Source organism: Paramisgurnus dabryanus, chromosome 3 (genome assembly GCF_030506205.2).
Source record: "Paramisgurnus dabryanus chromosome 3, PD_genome_1.1, whole genome shotgun sequence".
Classification (NCBI taxonomy): Eukaryota; Metazoa; Chordata; class Actinopteri; order Cypriniformes; family Cobitidae; genus Paramisgurnus; species Paramisgurnus dabryanus.
This window is the reverse complement of record NC_133339.1, coordinates 47,045,655-47,072,056: the sequence shown is the minus strand read 5'-3', so window position 1 is coordinate 47,072,056 and position 26,402 is coordinate 47,045,655. Positions and strand designations below refer to the sequence as shown.

The 26,402-nt window shown below is 42.2% G+C and overlaps 1 protein-coding gene across 2 annotated transcripts in view; it reads right to left on the bottom strand.

Annotated features, from left to right (window-relative positions):
• The window catches only part of fam20ca (FAM20C golgi associated secretory pathway kinase a), a 99,250-nt gene extending 73,216 nt beyond the window's left edge, over positions 1–26,034 (bottom strand). For both annotated transcript variants that reach the window (XR_010530857.2, XM_065263091.2), the window contains exons 1-3: positions 24,892–26,034; positions 22,384–22,558; positions 9,183–9,261 (exon numbers count right to left, since the gene is read on the bottom strand). Coding sequence is in view for 1 of the 2 variants with exons in the window: in XM_065263091.2 (XP_065119163.1) it covers positions 9,183–9,261; positions 22,384–22,558; positions 24,892–25,422 (785 nt within the window). In the remaining variant the exon portion in view is untranslated. The remainder of the gene's footprint in view (positions 1–9,182; positions 9,262–22,383; positions 22,559–24,891) is intronic.
• Positions 26,035–26,402: the final 368 nt, after the last annotated feature.

Genomic DNA, 26,402 nt, shown 5'->3' with positions numbered 1-26,402 from the left:
CACACAAGTACAGCCAAACCCACACATTTCAAGTCCCCATTTAGCTGAGCACAGAAACAGACCCTGGATCAGTGAAGCAAGCCGTGCAGCTGTGCGAGACAGCTGTCAGGAATAAGGCAGACAATGCGCTCTGACATGTTGATTCACTGCTCGCTGGCTTCCAGCACCCTGCATGGCTTCAGAAATGCATGCATTAACAGAGGTTTACCTTCACACTCCTCAGGGGCTCAGACCGAATTCATTTCTGCTCGGAGGATTCGGAAAACAGAGTGACGCAACCGGACGGCCCGCGTTTAACTCGTGTGATGCTTGAGGCGGACAATATGAACATGGTTTAAATGAAAGAAGTAAGAATCTAACTACAAATGTTATTCTAGCGTTTGTAGATTTGTGTGTTTGTGGCACTGTTTCAAATGCTTCAGTTGCCATGGAAACTCTTATATGAAATAGTAAAAGTTTTAACTTTTAAACTTTCTAAAGACCTCAGTAACTATATTATTTTTATCATAAAAGCTCAAAAATGAGGTCTAAAACCGACTACTAGAAATGTAATATTTTATAATGTTGTATAAATACATTTTCTTCTCTTTTTCTTCTAGTTTACTTACTATAGCGGCTCAGGTACAGATTGGGTCATGAATATTAATTACATTTTGTGACGTTCACACTAAATGATTTACTGAAAGGCAGACATTTGTAGACGAGCACTGGTGTGTTCATTCAGCCTACTGCTACATAAAACAAGCTATTAAACCTGCAGGCTCCTAAAGTCATCATTTTACATTTTTACTGCAAAATAAGCTTCTTTAAAATCGAAGGACGTACAAACCTGCGACCTCGGCCCCCCTTTGTATATCTTTCAATATGTGAAGGTTATACAGTTTTCCTATTATGGTTTATCTGGCAACCTTGTATATTGTCTACATTTGTTTGCATCATCGACTAATCCCGCACATCACGTCTTTCAGTCAGACCTGAGTTGAGTGTCTGTCACTTTTAAAAACTTGGATCTCTCTCCATACCGAACACATAAATGCATTCAGTTCAGCTTAACTTTCTGTCACGGCTCAGGGCTTAGACAGCACGCTCTAAACATTACCCCAGTTGTCATATTTCATGCAGTCTGACATGTGAAACACCATAACAGGATTTCCACCTAAAATATTCTAAGCCTCTTTCGCTACATCAGAATTGTGTTTCAAAATGAGATCCAATATAGATCCAGACATACTGAATTATTTATGTATTTATGTACGTCCTTATTCATTGACCAGACTTTTAACAGGTTTTTTACAATTGCTAAATACAATGGCTTGATACTCAAGAAGCAAAACCTCACAGCCTTACACTTTTTGTTAAACAATACACGTACTTTACTGAAAGAAAATCAAACCTAGACTAAGTGTTTAAGATTGAGCACTGCAGTGTGTAAGTGGTTCGAACAGAAACAGATTGTATGAACCATGTGTGTGCCATACGGTGCCAATTTCCATAATTGGGTATTCATACATTTTTGTAAAGTTTTGAATGAAGTGTTTCATTTGCAAAAGTATAAAGCCTTATTGTTTCTATAAAGTACTTTCCCCAGTGAGGGGAAACAATGACAACCATCAACATACACTCGTATTCACAGTAACCACTTCATCATAACCTTTTTTTTTTTATAACCATAAGTCAAGTCAAAAGTTTCTTACTGAATTATTGTCGCATACCGAGGCAGCCAACTACAGTGATTAGTTATACTAACTGCTAAAGTTAGCTTAAAGAGCCAGTAAGATGCCAAATTTAAGCATCCTATCACTGTTTATGTCCCGGACAACAGGTTTAAATGCATGCAAGGTCAGAAAACACTGTAATTTTCTTAGAATATACATTTAAAATTACCCCATTTCTCAGAGATCCCCAAACGGTTCGTGTGAAGCCGTTCAACGACTCAGTTTTCCTAAACCCAGCCTTCTGTAGCCTACTTTCCTCTGATTGGTTAACTGACAGAGTCTCCGCTAGAGGTCTTCTCGGGTCCAAAGAAATGTACCCGACCCGAAATGACCCGAATCACTTCATACCCGAACCCGACGTGCATAAATAAAAAAATGTTAAAGAAAGACCCGACCCGAGGACAAACCCGAGAAAATTAGACCCGAGTCCGACCCGAACTAGTGGAAATTTTTTTTTTCCCAACTGGAACCGAATGTAAACGGCACTGACGTGTGTGCATTCTGCAGACCCACGCGCAGCAGTCAGACAGAAAGAAACTCCAGTGGCCTTGCAACCAATTTGGTGAGCTGCTCCATTCGTTTTACTTTGTTATCTGACGACGACACCAACGTAACCGCTAAAATGTACATTTATAAATGACTGACATGTTTGTCTCAACGAAAATGAACCTTCCGACAACCACACAATGTCGCAAGCGCTCTTGGCAAACAGATGAGAGGTTTGAAAAGGACATTGACGCACACAGGCGAGAGAGTTCGGGTCTTCTCGGGTCTGTTCAGAAAAAACACATTCATATTTAAATTACCCGAGACCCGATGCCGCTATTATTGTACCCGACCCGTGTCCCAGGCACATGTGAAACTTTTAGACCCGATCGGGTCTCGGGTCGGACCTCGGGTTTTCGGATCTAAGTGGACCCGTGAAGACCTCTAGTCTCCGCACAGACCAACAATAGTGCAACATGTATTGACCTAGTGCTAACGTGATTTACTGAGAAGACATTATCGACATCATTCATCATTAACCCAAGCAATAAAAACGACGACATAAACTAACATTTTACACTCATTGAAGCATTTATGTAAGCTAACCGGGCCATAGCAAAACTGTAAGTGAGCATGCGTTAGCCGTTTGCTAACGTGACTTTCTGTGTAATGGACAAAACACAGCCATACAGGATGTGCGCTATTCAAAAAACATATTAATCACGTCTTATTTAAGTTCTTATTTAACTTTATATTAAGTGCATTTAATGAAATTAAATGAAATTAAATGTATTACACGCCTTTCTAAAATGTTTAATTCTGATGGGCCAGTCACAACATGCCAAGTTTTGTTCTTTTCAGGTAACAACCACAAAAAACAAATAACACAAGGTAAACCGGATGCTGAAAATCCTTCGCTTCAGTTTAATATTAAAAGTTAAATTTAATCTTTTTTAATAACATATATGATGTTATATTTACAAATGATTAAACCAAAGAGGGTATTTGTGTCATTTGTGGCTTATTTCTGTTTTAACAACCTGCTGCCTATACATTATCCCTTACATATATGTATGAGCTATACAGGTCGCCCAAATACCAATTTGTTGCCCCCCCAGAATGTGAATGCCCCTGGGCATGTATGCCCTGGTGCTGGGCCTGGGAGGTAGAGAGAGAGAGAGAGAGAGAGAGAGAGAGAGACACCAAAGCACATTCTCTGAAAACTCTGTCTGAGAGAAAACTTTGCCCTTGGTGAGCTGCATGTAATATTTTGCATTACGGGAGCGCATTTTACATTACATCAATGAATGCACAACAGCTGTAGCAAAAATATTTTCTATTGCCGCCGAGAGGGTTTGTATCAAGGCACTGCAGCAATTTAACAAGTAATGCTAGAAAAAAATTAACAAGAGAGGAATGAAAACTCAAACTTGGCTCTGTACCTTCAGATACACAAGCTGTTTTTGCTGCGTGAGAGTTTTTGTTTTCCTTTGTTTCACCGTTGAGACGCATTTAATCTGGCACACAGTTTATTGAGGGCTGCTGTCTAAACTTATATATTTTAAGTATATTTTTATAGCATTTTATTTTTTTTTTACAAATGAGGATGTCCCCAAACAAGGTTTTGTACAGGTTTTGCTCACTTTTGGGTACAAATTTGTCCCAAAACTACAGTTAGGTAGGTATATACACATACAGGTTATCATGGTCACTGCACGTGACATGCAAATAAACCCAAAACAAAATAAAAATGAATTCAACACATGCTGTACATAAGTATAATTAAGACAACACAAATTTAAACTTGAAGATGCCAGATCCAGCACAATTTAAGACCTGGATTGAACCAAGAAAAATCATGTCTTAATCATGTTGGTCACCCTGGAACAACATTCCTATCAACTAGGGTTGCAAAATTCCAGGAATTTTCAAGACTGAAAACTTTCCATGGGAATTAATGGGAATATATAGGAATTAACAGGTATATATGTGAATTAATGGGAATTAATTAGCCTGGGTTTCCGCACGATGCCTTGCACGCAAATTTATTCACACTGCAAGTCTAGCATGGAATCTATGGACCTTTTTTGCCCCTGATATAGGGAACCAATCACAGAATGGGGAAGGGGCAGCAAGACGATGATGACGTCTATGTGACACACCAAAGCAGTTTTGTGTATCCAGCACAGCAGCAGATGCGAAGTTACTTTTCAATGAAGCCTTAGATAGTGTTCTAAGTAGTTTTGAACGTAAGTTTATTAAGTTTAAGTTTGGCGTTAAACAATTTCATATCCACACATATCTAAATGGCCAATGAAAAGTTGTGAAATCATGTCATCTGATTTTCACGTATATCCATTTGGTGTCAAAGCTGTCAATCACGCCGCGTATCTCCCGCCCTGTGGAAGCATCTCACCGGTCTTGTAAAGTTTAATCGAACCTCAGCACTGGATAGCCGAATAAACATAGCCTGGTGAGACAATGACTTTCCTTCATTTAGGTAAACGTTTCCCCCCTGACGCCAGACGTACGTCTAGGAGTGACAAAATTACGGTAGGATTGTGCAAACAAAGTATCTGTCTAGCATTACCATAAACTTAATAAATTTAATAAACTAAGATGTAGGCTATTTAATAAACTGAGCGTATTCATCTGTCAATATGAAACGCGACTTGACCATTCTTTCGACCACCAAATATGCACGTATGTCCATTTAAACTCAATTTTGGTCAAATGTGTATTTATCATTACACTGGCAAGAATATAGTTACATGTAAAGATACCATACCAAGTATGACAACGCTACATTCAACTGCTTTTGAATAACAGTGTTTTTTCACTTCCTGAAAAGTAACCATTTTGGACATACGTGAGTTTCATCGGGCAACGACGACATATTTAAATGTAAGCTTTTGTAGCACTTTTTTATTGAAAATGTATAAGGCTAGCCAAGCTGTGATACACTTTCTTCTACATTCTGCTAGCCAGTTTTCTGTTATCATACAGAATTACTGTACCACCCAAAATTTTGGACACCTTACTATTTTTAATTCCAATAAAATCCCATTAAAAGTTTTTAATTTGGAATATTTCCCAAATTCCCCAGATTAAGTTCCAAAGGAAACGTTCCATCCCTTTACAACCCTACTATTAACCAATCAGCACTGTATGATTTCAGGGTTAGGGTTTAATGACCTGGAACAGCACTGCTATTAACCAATCATTGGCTAATGATTTAAGGGTTAAGGTTATGTATAGGTTAGTGGGAAAATCCTTTTAGTTCAGAGGATTGTTGTAAGAGTCACATTAATTGATATTGATTAGGAACACATCCTTCTTGGAAGAATTATTGTGCACACACAAAAACATATGAGTCACAGTCTCTCAATGCATTGTGTTGAAGGAACGCTACAAAGAAGAAATATGTAAACCTGCACCAAACAAAGCCCTCATCTCCCTCCTACCCTCATTTAAACTCTTTCTCTTTCCATGCCAGCAGCGCTCATCGCTGAAATAATGAAACCGTTCAGTGAGCAGAGCTTTCCTGCATAACACAGCCACTCCTTTAACATACTGATGGGTCGAGAGATTTTTCGCCGATCTGCCCTCTGAATGAACGCGCAGAAAGAAAGGTTGCACAACCATTTATTGCTGCAGTTCCACTTATTTTCCAGCCAGATAACTCAGCTCAATAAACTCCTGGTACATACGTTAGGAACCGGTGCAGTTAGCCTTCCACGTGTCCGCGGACAGATTAGCATCCAGCTCTAAGAAGCATCAAAAGAAGCTTTGATGCCCGCTGCGTCCGCACAGTGGGGCAGGTGAGGGCCCTGCACCCCAATGAGGATTTTGGGAAATACTATGAGCATTTCAGAGCTGGAGAAATCTACAGTCATGTCGGAGATAGACGTTAAGCCTGGGAATGAGGGTAACCCGCTGGTTCATTCGCCATAAAAAAGTTCAAACTCGATTATTTGAGGACCTTGATGTGCTTTGGATGTTAGATCATTGGATTGGGACCATATGGCAGGCTATTCATGTCAGGCTATGATATGACGGATAGATGATTCAAGGTCATCCGTCAAGCTTAGCACTTGGTATTTGCTTTTTTGTAGTGATAATTCACAAGATTGCTGTCATTTCTTCACATATGTGTTCGTGCATTGAAAGCAAAAATTGAATTAATTGTCAACATTTTTTCATTTTTTTCTTTTGTGTTTTACAGGAAAACACGATGCAGACGAGCATACATAAATTATGACTGAATTTAGTTTAAGAGTAACTATGCCATTAACTGTTATTACTCAAAGCGCAAACCAATAAAGGTTGCCAAGTTTCACCAATGGCACAATATATGTTGTTTGCTTAACACCTCAGTGTAATAAAAGCACTCTTTGTCAGACAGTCTAGAAGATTATTAGTTATTGTCAAACATTGTATATAGATGACTTATATAATCTCAGCAGTACATGAAAGATGGATTATGTCTTATCAGATGACTTCTGATACACAATGTTCTCTTGTGGGAGGATCACGCTTTTCTTAAGTAAATCATAAACCAAGTGTGATTACTTTCTCAGGCTTTGTCACGAGCTTAACGCTGATGTAAAGGCAAGCGCTATCTTAAATGTGTTACTTTGTGTGACACATCTAATTAAATGTCTATAAATAACATCTCAGCTTGAAAAACATGCAAGGAGGCGGCAAGCCATTGCCAATATATTCTAACATATACGCCTTTCTTTCCAAAGTCCTATGTGACACCTATGTAGCAAACATTATGGTCGTTTTCAGATGCTGGCATTCTCACCAGGCTTTTTAACTTCTGTCGCCCTTTTGAAGGGGTCATATGATGCAATTTCATGTTTTCCTTAGTCTTTAAAGTGTTAAACGCTGTTTCTGCATATTGAAGATCCATAAGATTAAAGTCTCAAAACTATATTCTTAACCCATGCCTTCCAAAAACACCTCATTTAAACACGTCCCCACATATCTACGTCAATGTGTGGGAAGATTTGCACAACACCGCCCAAAGTATTGTTGCTGCCAGTGCCATGTCATGGAAAGGGGTGTAACATCTCTGTCACATGAGGTATTTAGGCTAGCAAAACAAAATGCATACAGTAGCTGACCAATCCGAGCACACAGTGCTTTTTAGAACGATGAGCTAAGTAAATCTTAACGCATTTCAGAAAATTGTTTTTTATCTTCGTTTTTACAGTCGTAAATGACCTGACGGAAGGGGTTCTAGCAGCCCAATCACAGCGCTTGCGGTCCGCGTAGCATTGATGCTCTGTTACATTTTGGGAGAGGTACATGTCAGGCTACGCTGTAGGCTACTGCGTAGAGTTTGCGTCTCTGCGTAGGCTATGCCGTATAACGACGCAGAAGTATAAAGCCGCTTAAAAACTGGCGCATTCACAAGGGGCGTTAGCGTTGACGCTTCCCATTCACTTTTAATGGGTGACGTCAAGCATTGGCGAACTGAATTGTGGATCCGTTGGCGACGCGTCACTGCCGTTGCTCGCGACAGAAGTTAAAAATTTCTCAACTTTTCAAGCGGCAACGCGAGCGTCAGCCAATCAGATTGCCTTATACATATAACCTAGGCAGAGCACGCTTCAGACAAGCCTTCCATCAAGCGTTAACGCTTTCGCCCCATTTGAATGCGCTGTTACTGATCGGTCAGAGATAATCGTCACTACCGCCATCATTGCTAAATGCATGATTAGTTAACCCTTGTGTGGTGTCAAGTAAAAATTGTGATGTCGGCATCTGCACTTTGTTGTACAAGCTCCCAAACTCTTGTACAACAAAGTGCAGTGAAAAACATCCAGATCCGTTGCTCCCGTGTCGAGGGAGTTTGTTTGTATCACGTTGTATTACGATGATGTCACTGCAGTAGAGGCGGGGCAAGTATAACAAAAAGTCTGTAGTTCCACCCATTTTTATGAGGTACTAAACTGCATTGGAAAAGCAAACTGAGCCAAATTAAAGCATTAATGCCGAGCATAATCGTACTACGCAATGGAAAAGCATCATGATGTATGTAGTTTAGACTAGCTTAGACTACAACCATACCAGCACTAATTCATCCTAATGTAAGCTGGTTATTAAGTACTGATCTATAAATAAGCCACCTTGTTTGGTTTGTAAACCGCATTTCTACCGAAGGCACTGATGCTGCGCAATAAATGCATTTTTATGTCTTTCTACCCATCAAGCATGACTAAGAAACCACAGATGGCATTGACAAAGCATAATCAAAGAGAACAGAGATGTGGCTTCCTCTGGGTGCGAGCAATCAAGCATCCCATAGCAATTATTTGATCATAAATGAGTCAGGTAGCCCTGGCAAGGTTGTTTCAACAGATGCAATATGGCAGACACACGCCATTGTACCGCCCTGTTTTGTTCAGTTACGACTTCTGCTGGATAATATCCCTGAGAGCTATAAAAGTGTCTTTTTTAATTAAGTGGATAAGCCTAGCAATGTTTGCTTAAACCAGATTGAGTGACGCACCACAAAAGATCACACAGGTACTGTGAATCTCCCTGCTGTCGTCCAAACACTGTTTGCTATAACTCCTCCAGGGGGCAGACTATCTGAGAAGATGTTTACACACAATGATGTAGTCCTTTGCTTTTTCATGTATGTAACAGCCAAAATGCATAAAAACTAAAAACTTTAGTTTGAAAACTTTGTAGTGTAAATGCCCCCCAATTTTCAATAATTTAGGGGTAAAACCACTTTAACTATACCTGTGCTTTTCTAACAAAGACAAGGACAAATGAACAAAAGTATTATTGTATCATCTGTGTCATCATATTTAAAATATATAACACATGAGTTCTTGTTGAGACATTAAAGGCTTTGTGCCACACCTATTTAGTAAACCTGTAGTGCAGGTATGCAGAGGAAAACTGGTTATTCATCACACCCCCGCTGTAATTATGACCATAGACAGCAATGTCACTTACTTCATGGGCTTGAACAGGGCTTGTCCGTAGTTTTGGAAAGACATGATAAGCTTCAACTGGGTGCCACCTGACTTCATAGCTGTAAAGCAAACAAAATAAATGCATCATTGAAAGTTTATAAAAAAAAAACTTTTAATATCAAATCAATGTAAACATCCAGCATTTACGTGCGATATCAGTGAAGGGTGTGAAAAACAAGTCTTTGTGTTATCAGGTCTCAGATCATGAGTGCAGAATTACATGCTTACATAAGCATCCAACCATCTGATATAGGCAAAGTGTCAAGGGTGGAATATAAGTAAGGCCGTGGTGGGCCGTCGCTGGCTTCTCTGCTGACCTAAACACTATCTAAACCACTATTTTACATTTTAATATATTTTTCCATGAATGTGTATTAAATAAATGCCATAATATTCTATTATCTTTATTTCATAGCTTTTCTCTTGGTTGCGCAGCTTCCAGTAGTGTATTTTTATGATAAAGCATTTATCCAATCATATTTCAGCCAGCGGCTTCAGAACGAACAGTGCTGGCGCCTTCAGCTTAAGATAAATGGCAATGAAATCATTGCATTACCCAATCAGATTTCAAGTTAGTGTCGCCGGGGTCATCTAGAAAGCTTACAATTACGTCAGCGTTGGAATGTTTGGGAAAGATACCGAATACAGCGTCCTCCAGCTTAATGCAGAGTCACACAGAACTGACTGTAATGTATGCCCTGACTGATTTTGAAGGCAAAAATCTTTTTTCATCATAAAAATCCAGCAGCTGTACGCGTTGACATGTTTGGCTGTGATTAAGGGATAGTTCGGCCAAAAATGATATTAAACCCATGATTTTCTCACCCCCAAGCTGTCCGAGTTGCATATGTCCATAGTTTTTCAGACAAACACATTTTCGGATATTTTAGAAAATGTTTTAGATCTTTCAGTTGATTAAATGTAATGTTACGGGGTCCACGACCTTCAAGTCCAAAAAAAGTGCGTCCATCCTTCACAAATTAAATCCAAACGGCTCCAGGATGATAAACAAAGGTCTTCTGAGGGTAATCTGTGCGGTGTTGTTGTAGAAATATCCATATTTAAAACTTTATTAACGTAAATAAATACCTTCCGGTAGCGCCGCCATCTTAGTCGTGTCCGCATTCAGGATGAGAGCTTACGCAGCCTACGGAGGCTACTCTGCTGCTGCTCTGTGCCCTCGCCCTCCGAATTTGTCATACGTCACTAAGAAAAGTGCGTACACTACGCTAATACGCTCTCCTGAATACAGAGGAGTCTAAGATGGCGGCGCTACCGGAAGGTATTTATTTACGTTAATAAAGTTTTAAATATGGATATTTCTACAACAACACCGCGCAGATTACCCTCAGAAGACCTTTGTTTATCATCCTGGAGCCGTTTGGATTTAATTTGTGAAGGATGGACGCACTTTTTTTTGGACTTGAAGGTCGTGGACCCCGTAACATTACATCAACTGAAAGATCTAAAACATTTTCTAAAATATCCGAAAATGTGTTTGTCTGAAAAATGATGGACATATGCAACTCGGACAGCTTGGGGGTGAGTAAATCATGGCTTTAATATCATTTTTGGCCGAACTATCCCTTTAATCCTGTGTCATCTGCTTCGACCTAAAATGATTTCAAACTTATGCCACTTATGCCAAAAATACTACTGGACAGTCTCGACTTTCAGCATTAGCTGTCATGGCGATAGAGAGGCATTGAGGGGCGTTTACTCTAGATTTTAAAGTTTTTACATGACAACAGCGTTTTAGGGTCCTGAAACTTGATGGGTCCTGAAACTCATCTTGTACAACAAAGTGATCAAAGTCTTCTTGAGGAAAGAAAGGAAGATGGATTGTGTTTACAAATAATCCACAGGCTAATTTGGTGAGTTTAATGCATTTAAAAAGTAAATATCACTTTTTTATAGTAAACCTTTGAAAAGGCTCTTTGCTTTATATTTGAAAAATAGACTGTCAACAAAATCATTTGTTATAATTTTGATTCTCCAAAATAATTGGTAAGCTTTTTCAAGAACCATTTATGTGATTTCTTTTGCAAAAAAAATACCTTTCAAACGGGTTTCTGTATAATATTCGATGCGTCTTATTTTATAGTGTCTTTTTTTAATAGTCAATTTTGAGTGTTATTCCTTGAGGTGTAAAATACTGTCATTTCTATTTTACTTTGCAATCTAACAGTTGATGTGCTTTTATTGCCCTGACGTCATATTGATGGTATTACATGATGGATTAATTCAGATAGGACACCACTGAAAGCCTAGGTGTAAATGCACGGCCCGCCACTGAAGTAAAGTGATTCATGGTATACATGTCTGGACATTTTGAAAATCCACAGATATTCTGAGGGAATATATCATGAAAATAAAAAAGTCATGCTGAAACATGTTGAAAAGCATCAATAACAAAACTCAACCAAGAAAAATTGTGTTTGGAAAACAAAATGTGACCTTGTCTGTGAAAACAAGACTAGTCTTATAATCTAATGATGAGTTTAAGAGCAACAAAGTTTCACATTGATTTCAATCTTTGATCTTACTCAGTCAATATTAAAGATATCACGTTTATATTTTTACTAAATGATCTTTACATTATGTAGGATGATTTTATGTAGAAAACATATAAAATTACTTAAGCTGGGTTTACACAGACAGGCTCACATATGACAACATAATTCTTAATATCAAGTGAACTAGCCCTTTAAAATGTGTTTCATCACAAATACAGCCACTCCCTAGGGTACAAGTAAATCATGTTAAAGTCTTTGACAGCTTTACTGGCTGACGACAATCATGTTTATTACAAACCACATAAACCTCTGAAAACACACTACTGTCTATTGTTAGGGCATGTTTTTCTTGGCTTATATCGGGACAGGTTGTGCCAGATATAATTAGTACTGTACATTCCTTCCCCCACTCTATGGGGCGGTATCCCAGACAGGACTTAAGCTTAGTCCCAGACTAAAATGCATGCAATGACATTTCTTAAAACATAACAGTGCCAATGTTTTGTCGTAAGATGCACACTAGTAATGATTTTCGTAAAGTATGTTTGTAAAAACTACTTTAAATACATCTAACTAAGGCCTAGATCTGGGCTTAGTCTAAACCCTGTCCAGGAAACCACCCCTAAAGCCTGGAGTATAGTCTGTTTTTAAAGGTGCCAAAGGATGCATTAAATTAATATGTTAAATTATTCTATGATATAAGGTTTGTGGATTTATTTAGTGCAAAAGTCTAGAGATGGTTTACATGTCTATTTACAACCCTATTGCCTTATATGAAAGGGTCATGAATAATAATTTTTAGCTCTACTCTGATTGGCTGTTTCTCAGAGCAGCTACTTCAGTAGCTCTGTGTGTGTGTAAACAGATCTTATGTCTGTATTAGATGAAGATACAGAATTTAAGGAATGATCAATTGTTTGGAGATTGTTAAAGGCGGAGTGCACAATGTTTGAAAGCCAATGTTGACCTACTCCCCCTACCCCAATAGAATCTGGACCTTCTTTTGATAGATCCCGCCCCACACATACGCAACCCAGGCAAGGATGTTGGTTAGTAGACACCACCCTTACTGCTGATTGGCAACAAGTGTGTTTTGGTAGTCGGCCTGACTCCCTTTTCCAAAGCTTTTTTCAAACATTGTGCACTCCGCATTTAATGAACGTTTTTGAGTGGTAAGTTTGTGTTTTTTAGTATGGACCTGCAAAACGTAACTATAAAGTCAATAGCACTTTAGCCTTAACGCTAGCATATAACATTAACTAGCACATAGCGCTAACTCAACAGTAACAACTTTGTTTTTAGCATTATAAGAACATTGTACTTTATCTAATGTGAAATTTTATGTTGGAGGCGTACATCTGAACTGAAACATCACAGTTGGTCTGTTTTCCAGCTGTCTTTTGCATTGCACAAGGTTTACATAAAAAGAAGGAAGCAATCGTGTTTGAGGCTCACAATATGTCATTATCATGTACAAAGGTACTAAGTAAATACAGTTCCCTTTCAGTCGGTCACTACGACGTCACGTCGTGACCGACGAATTGGGAACTCGCTTAGAGAGACCAATCTGCTTCGTATACTACTAAAACGCCAATGAACTTGGCATTGAGATATTTGCATAATGCTGGCGCCGCCCCGCCAGGTGCGTATATAAGCAGCAGGTGCAAATAGGGAAATTAGCTTTTTCGCTTCGAAAGCCGGCTTTATCTGCTACTGAGAAGCTACTCTCTGCTCTTCTGGGAACGGTTGCTGAAGTTGATTGACAAGCAGTACTAACACAGCGGACGCTCGCAGTATTCCACGGCTCTGCATCTTTTTTGTTTTGAGTTTAGTGTGTGCGTTGCCTTCCCTGTGCGCATCATCAGCTGAGCACCTAAAGAGTGATTTCCCTAAAAGAGTGATACGTGAGAGCTCTGTGTCTTTTTAAAGGCAGCCACTCTCTCGTATATGCGGAGATCAGCGTCCTTTTCAGGATAGCTTTTCGCCGTGCGATCTTGGATGCGAGAAGTATAAGGGTTCCAGTGACGGTCACGAGCGCTGTCTTCGTGCTCAGGCATCGAGCACTCCGGGGCTGCGTTCGTGGAGAGTTTCTGTTCTCTCTGTGAGAGCATAACCCTCTTGGATTGCGGAGACGACTGTCGTTTCTACGGGAACGCTGTCCGCGCCTTTGCAGTGCTGACGCCGCCATGGTGCGGCTGTCAAGCGCTCGCAGGGCGCCCTTCGCGTCACTACGCTGAGTAGGACGGAGGATGCGTCCTCCACCTACCGGCCTTCTCATCCTCAGCCGGTTGAGGCTCCGGTGGAGACTGCAGAGTCGTGTTCTACGATGTCTGCCGAATCCATTGGACCTCCTGCTGGTCCCGTCACTTCTGCAGCATCAGAGGGGTGTCCATTTTTCCTCCGAGGCAGAGTCGTTCCGGAGATGGCGGCCGTGCCCGCGAGCGGCGGAGACGGTAGAGTTGGAAAGGTTAACCCCTCTCCGCCCGAACCGTCCCGCCCACATGATTGGTACTTCGGAGCTGCTCGGGCCTCTCGGTCCTCTCCTCCTGTGCCTTTCTTCCCCGACGGCACGAAGAGCTGACGTGATTTGCGGCCGTCCGGCCGTTCAGCTTTCACCCCTCACCTCCCTCACCAACGGAGCCGCTAAGGGCGGGGACCCCTTCAGTGGAGCGGGATGCGTTCCTGGAGGGACCACCCAACCCTTCCCTCCCGTGTTTGTAGACAGTCGTCCGGTTACGGACGCTGCCCATCAGGCATGCCGGAGAGGCGGCTTCAGCCCTGCACGTAATAACGTTGCTGCAGGCTCACAAAGGATTTACCAGGGAGGCCGCGACCTTCAGTCGTGCGATGTCCACCTCAGTGGTTCAAGATCGCCACCTTTGGCTGTGTCTGGCTGACATGACGGACGCAGACGAGAACAACTTGAATGCTCCTGTCTCACAGACCGGCCTCTTCGGCGAGCCAGGGGAGTCGTACAGCTCCGCTGCACAGACTGAGGCGATCTCCTAGGTCATGCCCCGGCGGAACAGAGCTGCCCTTGGTCCACCACGCCGGCTCCTCAGTCTGCCTCTCGCCGTCGGCGTCCTGCGGCGACCACCTCCGTTCCCCTCCTCGGACCCCATCTCGGCAGCGCAGGGGAACCGGTCGTCAGCAGCTCGCCCCGCCCGCTTAGCCGCTTCCCGTGAAAATCGGGAGTTTAAGTGGCCAGTGAAGGGCGACCCGGATTGGCAGAGGATCACTCTTCAGGAGATGGAGCTCCTTCCCCCGATAGAGGGTCGGGTGGAAAATCCTTGGTTTGCATATGTTCCACCGGCTGTTTAGCCGGTACCCACTAACCACACATAGAGTGCATTCCTCTTCCCTCTCCAGGTCTCCAGAGGATCGAGAGAGCCGTGAGCGGGCACACACCAGCTCACCCTACCTCTCCTCTATCGCCAGCGGGTGACCTGAGGAGTCCGAGCTCTCCGCTGAGGAGACCGGACCACCAGCACCCTTATCGGAGTCTGCGCTCTCCGCAGAGGAGACCAGACGACCGTCACCCTCAGCGGGCTCAGGTCAGTGTCACACACACATACTGTAGATGTTTATGCTGTCACAGCAGACGCACCGGCAGTCCCACCTGTCTCGCTTCGCTGCCCCACCGCGGGTACTTCGGTAGTGTCGTTATTCTCCTCGTACGGTGCCTGGGTGCTTGGCTTCAGTTCCCAGCCCGTTTCGTTGGGTTTTACGCACGATCCGCCTCGGTTACGAATCCGGCACACCCCAAAATTCGGGCTTTCGTTTCACTGTGGTGAAAGCGTCCGATGCACATGTACTGCGTGCAAAAGTCGATATCCTGTTGGCGAAGGATGTTCGAGCCGGTCCCTCTTACCGAGATGATGATGATAGGGTTTTTCCAGCCTTTATCTCATAGTACCCAAAATACGCGGCGGGTTACGATCGATTTGATTTACGCACCGGCTCTACGAAGATGTTCTTTTTGGATGATAACGCCGAGGCTCGTATTTCAATATTCAGATCGGTTTGCAGCCTTAGACCTGTAAGACGTGTACTTTATGTGTCCATCTCCCCTCGCTTTAGACCGTTTTTCGCTCTGCGTCGTGGGGTGGGCATATTAATACTAAGTACACCATTCGAGCTGTCTCTCTCTCTCCGTGTCTCCATGTGCTAGTCACGGCATTAAAATGTCAGAGAGAGAGCGTTGTTCGCATTCTGCTTTTTTCTACGTCGACTTATAATAGCCCGTTCTTGGCAGACGTGCGCGAACACAGAGAGTTAATGCTTCGGCATCTCGCTCGTTTTAGTCTTCAGGTCGACTGGGAAAGAGCAACTTTGCCCCGTGCAGAGGATCCTTTTTCTCAGTATGGAAATAAGACTCGATCGACTAATTGGCGTGTTTAACAAGAGCGCGCAACCAGTCAGTTCTGACTTGCCTCGGTTTAATTCGAGGGAAGTACGCGGTCCCTCTGAAACAATTTCAGAAGCTCCTGGACATATGACAGCATGCTGCGGCTGTGACGCCGCCCGAGCTGCTTCATATGAGACCGCTTCAGCGTTGGCTTACGATCGAGTCTCGAGGAGAGCGTGGCACACCGACATACACCGTGTAAACATTGCACCTGCGTGTCATTTCAATTTTTCCCCGTGGTAGACCCGGCATTTCCGATAGAAGATATGCCCCTGAGGGGTCTCCTGGCATTCTGTATATTGCAATGCCCTCAGCACGGGATGATCAGCCACGTATGACGGGCTTGCAGTCTCAGGGGTGTGCATAGCACCCCAACTGCCGCGAGCGGTGCGCTGTATATCTGGGACTTGTACGCTCCGCTATAGGAGATGCGAGGGAAGGATGTATTAGCCGACACCAATAACATTGCGACTGTTGCGTTATTTACCGTTAAGGCGGTTTTGCGCTCTCGTCACCTGTCGCATCTCGCTCGTCATCTCCTCCTTTGGAGTCAGAAGCATCTGAGGTCCCTTCGTGCCATTTACATCCCGGGTTCGCTCAATTCAGCGGCAGACGCGCTTCCCGAGCTGCGCCCCCGGCGAATGGCGACTCCACCTCCAGACGGTCCAGCTAAATGGGAAGAAGTTTGGTTGTGCGTAGATGGATATGTTTGCGTCGCCGGACGATACCCACTGTCGCCTATTTTATTCACTAACCGAGGGCAGCCTCGGCGTGGATGCGTTGGCACACAGCTGGCCGCGGGGGGTGCGTAAATACGCATTCCTTCCAGTGAGCTTTATTGCGCAGACACTGTGCAAAGTCAGGCAGGACGAGGAGAGCCTTTTTATTAGTCGCCCGTACTGGACTACCAGGAATGGGTTTTCAGAGTTAATGCTCCTCGCGACAGCCCCTCCCTGACGATTTCCCCTGAGGAAAGACTTTCTTTCTCAGGAAGGGGCACATTATGGCACCCGCGCCCCGACCTGTGGGATTTCCATGTATGGTCGTTGAGCGCGCGCAAGGTTTAGGTGATTTATCGCAAGCGGTATCTAACACCATCGACGCGGTTCGAGCACCGTCCACAAGACGGGCTTACGCGCTTAATGAAACCTTTTTCGTCACCGGTGCTCTTCGCAAACGCGAGGACCCCAGAGAATGCCATTAACATTGTGCTTTTATATCTTTAACATAGGTTAGATGGTAGGCTGTCCCTCCGCCATTAAAGTTGATATCGCCGCTATTTCTGCTTATCACTCACTTATCAACGGCAGATCAGTTGGCCAGCATGATTTAATTATTACATTTTAAGAGGCGCTCGTAGGCTAAACCCCTCGCGCCCTCCCTCTTTCCGCCTGAGACCTGTCCATGGTGCTGAAGCCTTCAGGTCTCCCTTTTGAGCCTTTGCAGTCTACGAGTCTGATGTTTTTATCAATGAAAACTCTGACCCTGATAGCATTGGCCTCCATGAAGAGAGTAGGGGATTTACATGCATTCTCTGTTGACGATTCGTGCTTTAGTTTGGTCCTGCTGTCTCACTGAGACCCAGACCAGGCTACGTGCCCAAAGTTCCCACCACTCCCTTCAGAGATAAGGTGGTGAGCTTGCAAGCGCTGCCCCCGGAGGACGCAGACCCAACCATGGCTTTGTTGTGCCCCGTACGCGCACTGCGACTCTACGTGGTTCGCACGCAAAGCCTCAGGACCTCAGACCAGCTCTTTGTTTGTTATGGTGGCCAGCAGAAAGGGAAAGCTGTCACTAAGCAGAGGATGTCTCATTGGATAGTTGATACTATCGCCCTGGCTTATAATCTTCAGGGTATTCCTTGCCCCTTTAATTTGAGAGCGCACTCCACACGGAGTGTTGCCTCATCTTGGGCTTTAGCTCGTGGTTCCTCGCTAACAGACATCTGTAGAGCTGCTGGTTGGGCGACACCTAATACGTTCATTAGATTTTACAGTGTTCGTATCGAGCCTGTATCCTCTCGTGTTCTTTCCTCACCAGGGGGAGCACGGAGAACAGTCTCGCAGGTCGGCTTGCAGCCTCCAACTGATGCTTCATAACTGTGTCAGTATGGAAGGCCTTCAGAACAAAAATGCGTAATGGTTTGAATTGTTCTTCCTCCGCTGCCTTGGCAGCCTTTGTTGCGGAGCATTGGCTGTCAGCCTTTCACTAGCTGTATCCTCGCGAACCTACGTGTCTGGCTCGGGCTCCACATTGTGTCCCACCGGGTTCCTTTGTGAGTATTTTTCCGTGGGGTTAATCCTACCAGCCCACGTTTCCCTTAGCAGAGCACTGCTTTGCTTACACAGCCACGGCTGTCTTTTTTCCTCAACTACGGTTGACTTTCGCCCACCATTAGCCCTTAAGACGGGTGGTGGCTTCCGCAGCGTTCCTATCCCGCTCAGGTAGGGCGCTTCCCAGTCGCTGGCACTACTGTGGGGTTATGGAACATCTAGTGCCCGGCCTTCTGCCTTAAAACCTATCTCCTCCTCCTTAAGTGGAACCGGAGGGCTTTTACGCAGTCACTGGAAGAGGTCAGCCCCTAGTGGCGTTTTGATAGGGATTCCCAATTCGTCGGTCACGACGTGACGTCGTAGTGACCGACTGAAAGGGAACGTCTCGGTTACGGATGTAACCCTCGTTCCCTGAAGGAGGGAACGGAGACGTCACGTCCCGTCGCCACAGGTGCTGCCACCTGCTGTTACGGCCGGTCACACTTTCCGGCTTTCTCAGCGAAAAGAAGCTAATTTCCCTATTTGCACCTGCTGCTTATATACGCACCTGGCGGGGCGGCGCCAGCATTATGCAAATATCTCAATGCCAAGTTCATTGGCGTTTTAGTAGTATACGAAGCAGATTGGTCTCTCTAAGCGAGTTCCCAATTCGTCGGTCACGACGTGACGTCTCCGTTCCCTCCTTCAGGGAACGAGGGTTACATCCGTAACCGAGACGTTTTACATTCTACTGCACCTTGAAGTGTATGCAAACATATAGTCTTGCAAGGTATAGTTTATTTGACTTTTACATGTACACAAATGTAAGACCAATACGCATTGCGACGAAATGCAATCCATCTCTTGTATCTCTTATACATCACTTATATGGCTACAAACTACTTTCTTCTCCTGTACGCGCATTGCCGACTTACGCATACAATGTATGCAGTTTTCAAAGATCTGTGGTGCGTGTACAGTACTGATGGTGACAATTGGATACGCGTATGTGCAAAATGTGGTCTATACTTAGAAGAGTTAAATCAACACAGTCCAGAAAAAAAATCACAAAACTGTGATAAGATTTTTATTTCATTTTGGCAGGGTGATTAATCATATCAGAGGATTTTATGGTAAAAACAAATATATTCAATATGATATTTTCCTGAAGGGGCAACTGTGCAATTAAGCCAAAGTAAAGTCTTATTGAACTCAATAGTTTGAGCTGAAACTGATCCATTCTGCCAAAGGCCTTTAGTTTATTACTTTAAAATACAAAAATAAAATAAAATAATAAAATAAAGATACTTATGATTTGTTTCAAAATCACACAAGGCTTAATTTAATTCCTTCTATTTCTGATAAATGTTTAAGGCCAAATGCTGAATTAGTGTTAATCTTGCTTTCACACACAAAGTAATTTAAAAAGTATTCAATTTATAACCTTAATTAATTTTAATATAACTAAAACTACCTTGCACAAAGGTGTGATTTCTTTCAGAGTGTTGAACCACACTTTACAAAGTGAGTATGTGTTATTGTTGAACATTTCCTGACCATTGACTTGGCTTGGTGTAAGTCAACATCATTGGATTAATTCATCCATAAAAACACTCTTGACTTCAACAGAATCACTTTAGATGTATAGTGGCTACAGTCCCTGGGGTAAGAGACTGTGTGTTTTATAATGCAGATTGATGTTCACAGTAGTGGAAAGGTCACATGAGATGTTGAGGTGGGCTTTTAGAGACTAATGGAGGAAGAGTTATTGTCAATCACATCATCTCCAGGGAACGAGAAGATGTGTGTGCATAACTTCTGCCAGAATTTTACCTACAGAAATAACTCTTGATGTGTACCAGATTGGATTGAGCGCATGTACACCTATATGTAGATCTCTTTCTGGAGACCACACCGAGCTTAGAAATAAAGTACATGACACTTGCATTAAAAATGTGCAAAGTAGAGACTAAAAAATAAAAAAAATCGAGGCAAACTGTCAGTGAAGAGACATGCTTGACCTTTAATTATAAACCTCAGGAAGTCAAACCTGGCATCAGTTGTTTAATTTCAGATGTACTTTCTAAGGTATGCGATTTTTGCAACTCTTACCAAAATTTGGATGATATGTGTGATTTTGTTATTTAGCCAAAATTAAACTGACAGTCAATCCTTGTTATTTAAATTAGGGCACCTATTATGCAAAATCCACTTTTACAAGGTGTCTGGACACAAATGAAGTATATTAACCTAAGTTCGGGAGGAGCATGGTCATGTAATCCAACCAATCATCGCAAAGAGGTCTCTATTTATAGCTGCCTCTCACCTCCGTCCCATTTTTGCAGCATCCCTCCTCCACCCCATTGCCTCAAGCCTCGCAACTTTCTCGCTGCGTGACGCCCATCTCTTTCAATGAGGTGTTTCGAAATCTGGTTGTCATAAACAAATGATTACCATCCACTACAGAAACTGAGGAGAGAAGGATGACGTGAACTCCTCTGCTTCGCTGGTAGTCGCTACCGAAAATCGCTCATCATTTGCCTAAAGTTAAACTTCTCGTAACTTTCACGCATCGCTGGACACACTCATAAGGTCACCAACGGTCACTTGACTGTCACTGAAAGTCGCCAAGCTTCCATTGAAATGAATGAGTTTGCGTCGCTCTGCTACTGCTTGTCTGTACAGTATCTATCCCAGTTAAAGAGGGGGAGTACTTTGGGATCGGGCTAATATTCCGAGCTCTGAGCCCTCCCTTTGGAAAGCACGCCAAATATGCTTTATTTCATTCCCTATTGATTAAATTACATTAATGCAAACTTGTGAAATGTGTGTTAACTGTGTGTGAACACAACCACCGTACAATCAAAATGATCCACACAGTCATGTTTTATTAGTCATTAGACATGCTGTTTTGCTTCTCTTATCAATGTGAGGTCTCACCGATAAAGCCCCACTCACAGCCACTGACTGACAGCCCTGTATTATCAAAGTTATGAGTTGTCTGGTCTCATGTACCCATATCTCAATAGTGAGTAGGGCTGCATACCGATTAATCGCAACTAATCGTTTGCACAGTAAAAGTTTTTGTTTACATCATATATGTGTGTGTATATAAATACACACACATGCATGTATATATTTAGAAAATATCTATGGGGATTTTGAAGTAAAACTTCACAGACACATTCTGGGCACACCCGAGACTTAAATTACATCTTGTAAAAAGTTGCATAATAAGTGCCCTTTAAAGATATACTATGGAGCCCCTAAGGGGACATGGAGCAAAAATTTAAAAATGTTTAGTTTTGCGTGCTCACATGAAAGTTTGGGGGGCTTACGTGAAACTTCCGCGTGCTTACGTGAAACTTTTGTGTGCTCACGTGAAACTTTTGCGTGGTTACGTGAAACTTTTGCTTTAACGTGCGCATGCGAAAGTTTCAAGTGCGCACGCAAAACTTTCACGTGAGCATGCGAAATTAAACGTAAAAAAAAGGTTTCGCGTAAGCACATGAAAGTTTCATGTGAGCACATGAAAGTTTCATGTGAGCACATGAAACTAAACGTAAGATTTGTTTTACTCCAATGTCACCTTAGGGGCTCAGAAAATATACAGTATAAGATATATAATTATTTTAATATAAATCATACCCGCTAAAATTATATTGTTAGTAATCAAGCAGATCAATATGGTTTGTGCATCCAACACAAAAAAACTCGGCAAACATCCTTAAGTAAATTAGCTTTAAATAGCCATCACAAAAACACATAGGCGCCAACAGTCCACACACATCCTCTACAGGCCCTCCAGCCCTGAAACTTCATTGTTATTCAGCCAAAATTACACACCGCACATCGCTGACCTAGTTGGCTCGTGCCATTCCCATAATGGCTCTAAAGCACTTGGCAATAATTGCTTTTGTGATGAAAGCACAGTCTAGTGCCTTCAGTCGGGCTATGACATTAAAACAGGAGCAGGTCTTCTCCATCTTCATTGGGCAAACTCACCTACGCTGGTGATCTTCTGAGAGGTCAGGTCTTTCAGCAGAGACTCAATGACAGGGTTGTGTCTGGAGTAAAGCTCGTAGCGGTTAATCCCGATGTGGAAGCGGAGCCAGTTGGGATATGAGTCAGCTGCGGCCTCTCCTGCCGGACTGTACTCATCTTCCTCATTGCCTTCGTTCTGCCTGTAAGTAAAGGACAGCGGAGGGCATGAGTCACAACTAGCAGTGTTCATCTTACATGCAGCAGGACAACAAGAAACCACATGGCCACACGAGAATAAAATGATTTTATATATTCTAGGATTGGTACAATAACTGAACTGAAGAAAATATAAATAGTAAAATGCAGGAGACAACTGATGGGTTCTCTTGTTCTTTCTATGTTAATATACTATTGTTTGATGACTGTGAAATGCAGCAGATGGAGATGCTTGAAGAACACATATGAGGGTTTAACTTGTTTGGATGTGTGTGCTGGACCGATGCCGTGCACAGAAAACACTACGATGGCAATAGGAACGACCGAATACATCACTTCAGCTAAACGTCCTTTCAATTCCCTCTGGCCCGTGACTTTTCAACAACACAATTTCGACAAAAAAAGTTCAATCTAAACATTTTGGAAAAATGAAAGCATAATGGTTGGCACACATATTCAAAGTGTTAAAACTGAGAGTATTCGTGTTTAGGTTTATTTGGCAATGTTTGGATCATTCATGCATGGTTTAAAGCGATGTTTAGTTAATCCAGGCATGGATAACAGGCAGAGAGAGCGTATAAGCTATCCCTGAAATATCCCAGGAGGATACGAATGCTGGCCGAATGAAGAAGAGAAAGACATGATGCAGGAGCAACTAAAGCCATGACACCAACAAAACCTCTTCAGCTTAATGCCTCTGACAGCTCGAAGAAAAACAACACATCACACTACAGGAGCAAAGATGAGTTTTAACAGCAAAGCTTTTAACACTCAACGTGAGTCACGATAAGTCGTGAATCTTAAATTAAAGTACACACTTGCATGTTTTTTTTCCGTAACATGTACTGTTTTTATGTGTGCATATTTAAAAATACACACTTCTGTGTTTAAGTTTAGTTCTTCTATTCTCGGATTCCTGAGGAAATCTGAACAATCACATATTTTGCTGTGCATTATTTTTTATTGTACTGTGTAAGGTTGGGTATGTAACCATTTACACTTGAAACTGCTGGGTTATTTTCAAGAACAGATAGTTGAATCAAAAAGGGATGAAACCGACCCAATTTAAAGGGATAATTCACCCAAAAATGAATTCTGTCATCATTTTCTCATCCTCATCTGTAAGAATTTTTTTTTCTGATGAACACAAAAGAAGATATTTTGATAAATGGTGGTAAGCACACAGTTTGAATTCCATCATATTTGTTTTTCCTACTTTGGTTACAATCAGCTTTGTACTTACCATCATTTATCAAAATATCTTATTTTGTGTTCATCAGAAAAATGGAAAAAGGTGAGGATGAAAAAAAGAATGACCGATTTTTCATTTTTTGGTGAACTATCTCTTTAACCTATGCTGTTTTTTTAACCCATTGCTGGGTCGAAGCTAAACATTTTCAGGGATAATTTAACTCAACAGCTGGGTTTGCCCCTTTTTGACCCCGCGCTGGGTTGAAAATAAACCTTTTTTTTTTAGTGTAACGAGTACTTATGATTTGACATGCAATGCAGACAATTGGGGTAAATTGTTATTTTACATCTACATCATGGTTTAAAGTGGTACAGGACTTCACGGTCTTGGGGACCTGGTTTGGGATACAAGCAGGGCTGGAAATGGGGGGAATGAGTCCAGGAAGTAATTTTTTTGAAGGGGGGAGCAGAGTTTCACCTCAAATTGGTTACAAATTTAGAAATGGTAGAATTGGAAAGGATATTTAAACAACTTTATAGCATTTTAAACAACTCCCCATTATGTGTTTTTATTGCATCTATTATTTTATAATGCTGCATCAAGCTTGTCACAGTCACATTGGCACAATATGACTGATGTATCGGTTTCACAAAAAGAAAATCAATATTTGTTAACTAAATATTCAAATATTTACACTCTGCAAAATTGTATTTAACCTGTTAAATTAAGTTTATGGCTTAAATACTTGAAACATAAATAATTGTAATGTTATGTCATTGTAAACCCATCCAAAAAGTCATCTAAAATCACCCCTCCAAACTAGTCTCCTCAGTGAATGTGCCATTTCCAGCCTTGGGTATAAGAAAGCATCACTTATTGAAAATGAAAGTGTCCATGTTAAAGTTTGACAAAGAATCCAAAGGTAAAAATGAGATATGATTGCATTTAAGCACACAATGCAAACAATTGGGATTTGAACTTTATATATCCACACGTCAGATCTGTCTTTGCTAAAGACTTACTGTTAATATATGCTATTATAAAGTATAGTTGCTGCTAAGTGTCCTGCTCAATGCTATTTTCTATTATCACTCAGTAGTATTACTGTTTTAAAGCAATACTTGCCATTCTTGGGGATCTGCAGGTTTGGTGTAAAATTTGATTTCAGTGTTGAGGTTAAATAAGGTGTCATCATCGGATAAATGTGGCAGTTCAGTGTTATAAAGAGGATGCGCATGAAGCTGTTTGAGTCTGGAGGAACCCTGGACAGCTCTCTTCTCGCCATTCACTGTATCCTTCATCAAAGCTCGAGTCTTTGAGCCCTGCTGTAGTCTCTTCACAGACTCGCCTTTCTCTGTCACCTTCTCCGGCGAGCTCAGATTCGAGTTGGGCTCGTTGCTGAAATCCTGCAGTAGTCTCAAAGAGTGTTTTTTAGGCTCCGAGCGCTGCATGGCCCAGGCTCGAGGCTCCTCGCCCGGGCTGTGTGGACACGAGCAGCCGCCTCCCGCTCCGGTGCTCGATCCGACCGCGCGTTTCTCCAGTTTGGGTAACAGGTCTATCATGATGTGCATGGTGCATGCGACGAGAAACACCAATAAAATCAGCACGCGAAATTTGCGTAAGAGGATCGTCTTCATAGTGTTAAAGTACATGTATTGTAGTGATGTAAAAAATGTTTAATATTAAAAAGTGCGACAATATGTGTCACTATAATAATAACAATAATAATAAATATTTAAAGGTGCTTGTGGTAAATATCTTCTATCATTTCCAGTAGCCTATAATAATCCTTCTTATGATGGGAGATCCATGCGTAAACAGGTACAAAATCTTCCTGGCATCTCCCGGTGCGTCCTTACGGATCAAGAAATATTTCTTGTCGGCATAGTTGAGATAATTGTGGTGAAAATCAGACGCGTGGTCGCATCGTCACAGGTTCAGTACATAACAGAGCGCATCCTTTCTGTCCATCTCTCCACGCGCGTTTGCGCAAAACGCACGCGAATCTTATAAATGTCCCGGTAAAAATAATCGCCGTTTGAGTTCACGAGAGCATCGCGGATGTCTGATCACCAGTCCTGTGCCATGAACTCCTCATTCTCGGGTTTTGAAGAGATAAAGTGCTGTTGTAGTTGCTCTTCATGGGAAGCAGTCAGTGACAGGTGTAGATGTATCAGTGCCCTGTGTGTTAAATATTGGGACCCTGCCTCTCTCCTCGTCACGGGATTCAGATTGGCTGCGTCCAGACACACAGGCAGAGCCCCAGCGACTCGCACAGTTTAGTGTTGTAATTCCTTACTGAAAGTAAAGAGGGCGCTCATGCGCACTGTGCTGACTTGGTGATTGGTAACATGATAGTAACTTGGGTGTTAAAAATGGAAGCATTATGAAATGCTTATCAGATTTGAATGTTCACTGAACTATAATGATAAAAAAATCGACCAACCTACATATCCCACATGAAAAATACTGTAGTAGGCTAACAGTTATTACACTTTGTTAATGTATAATACTATAGTATTCTGTAGTGTTCCCTTTAGTGGATTAATAAACTATAGTAAATAATGCAAGATACTTTAATAATTACTATGGTAAAACACTATAGCATCTAGGATTTTTTCTCCACTTTACT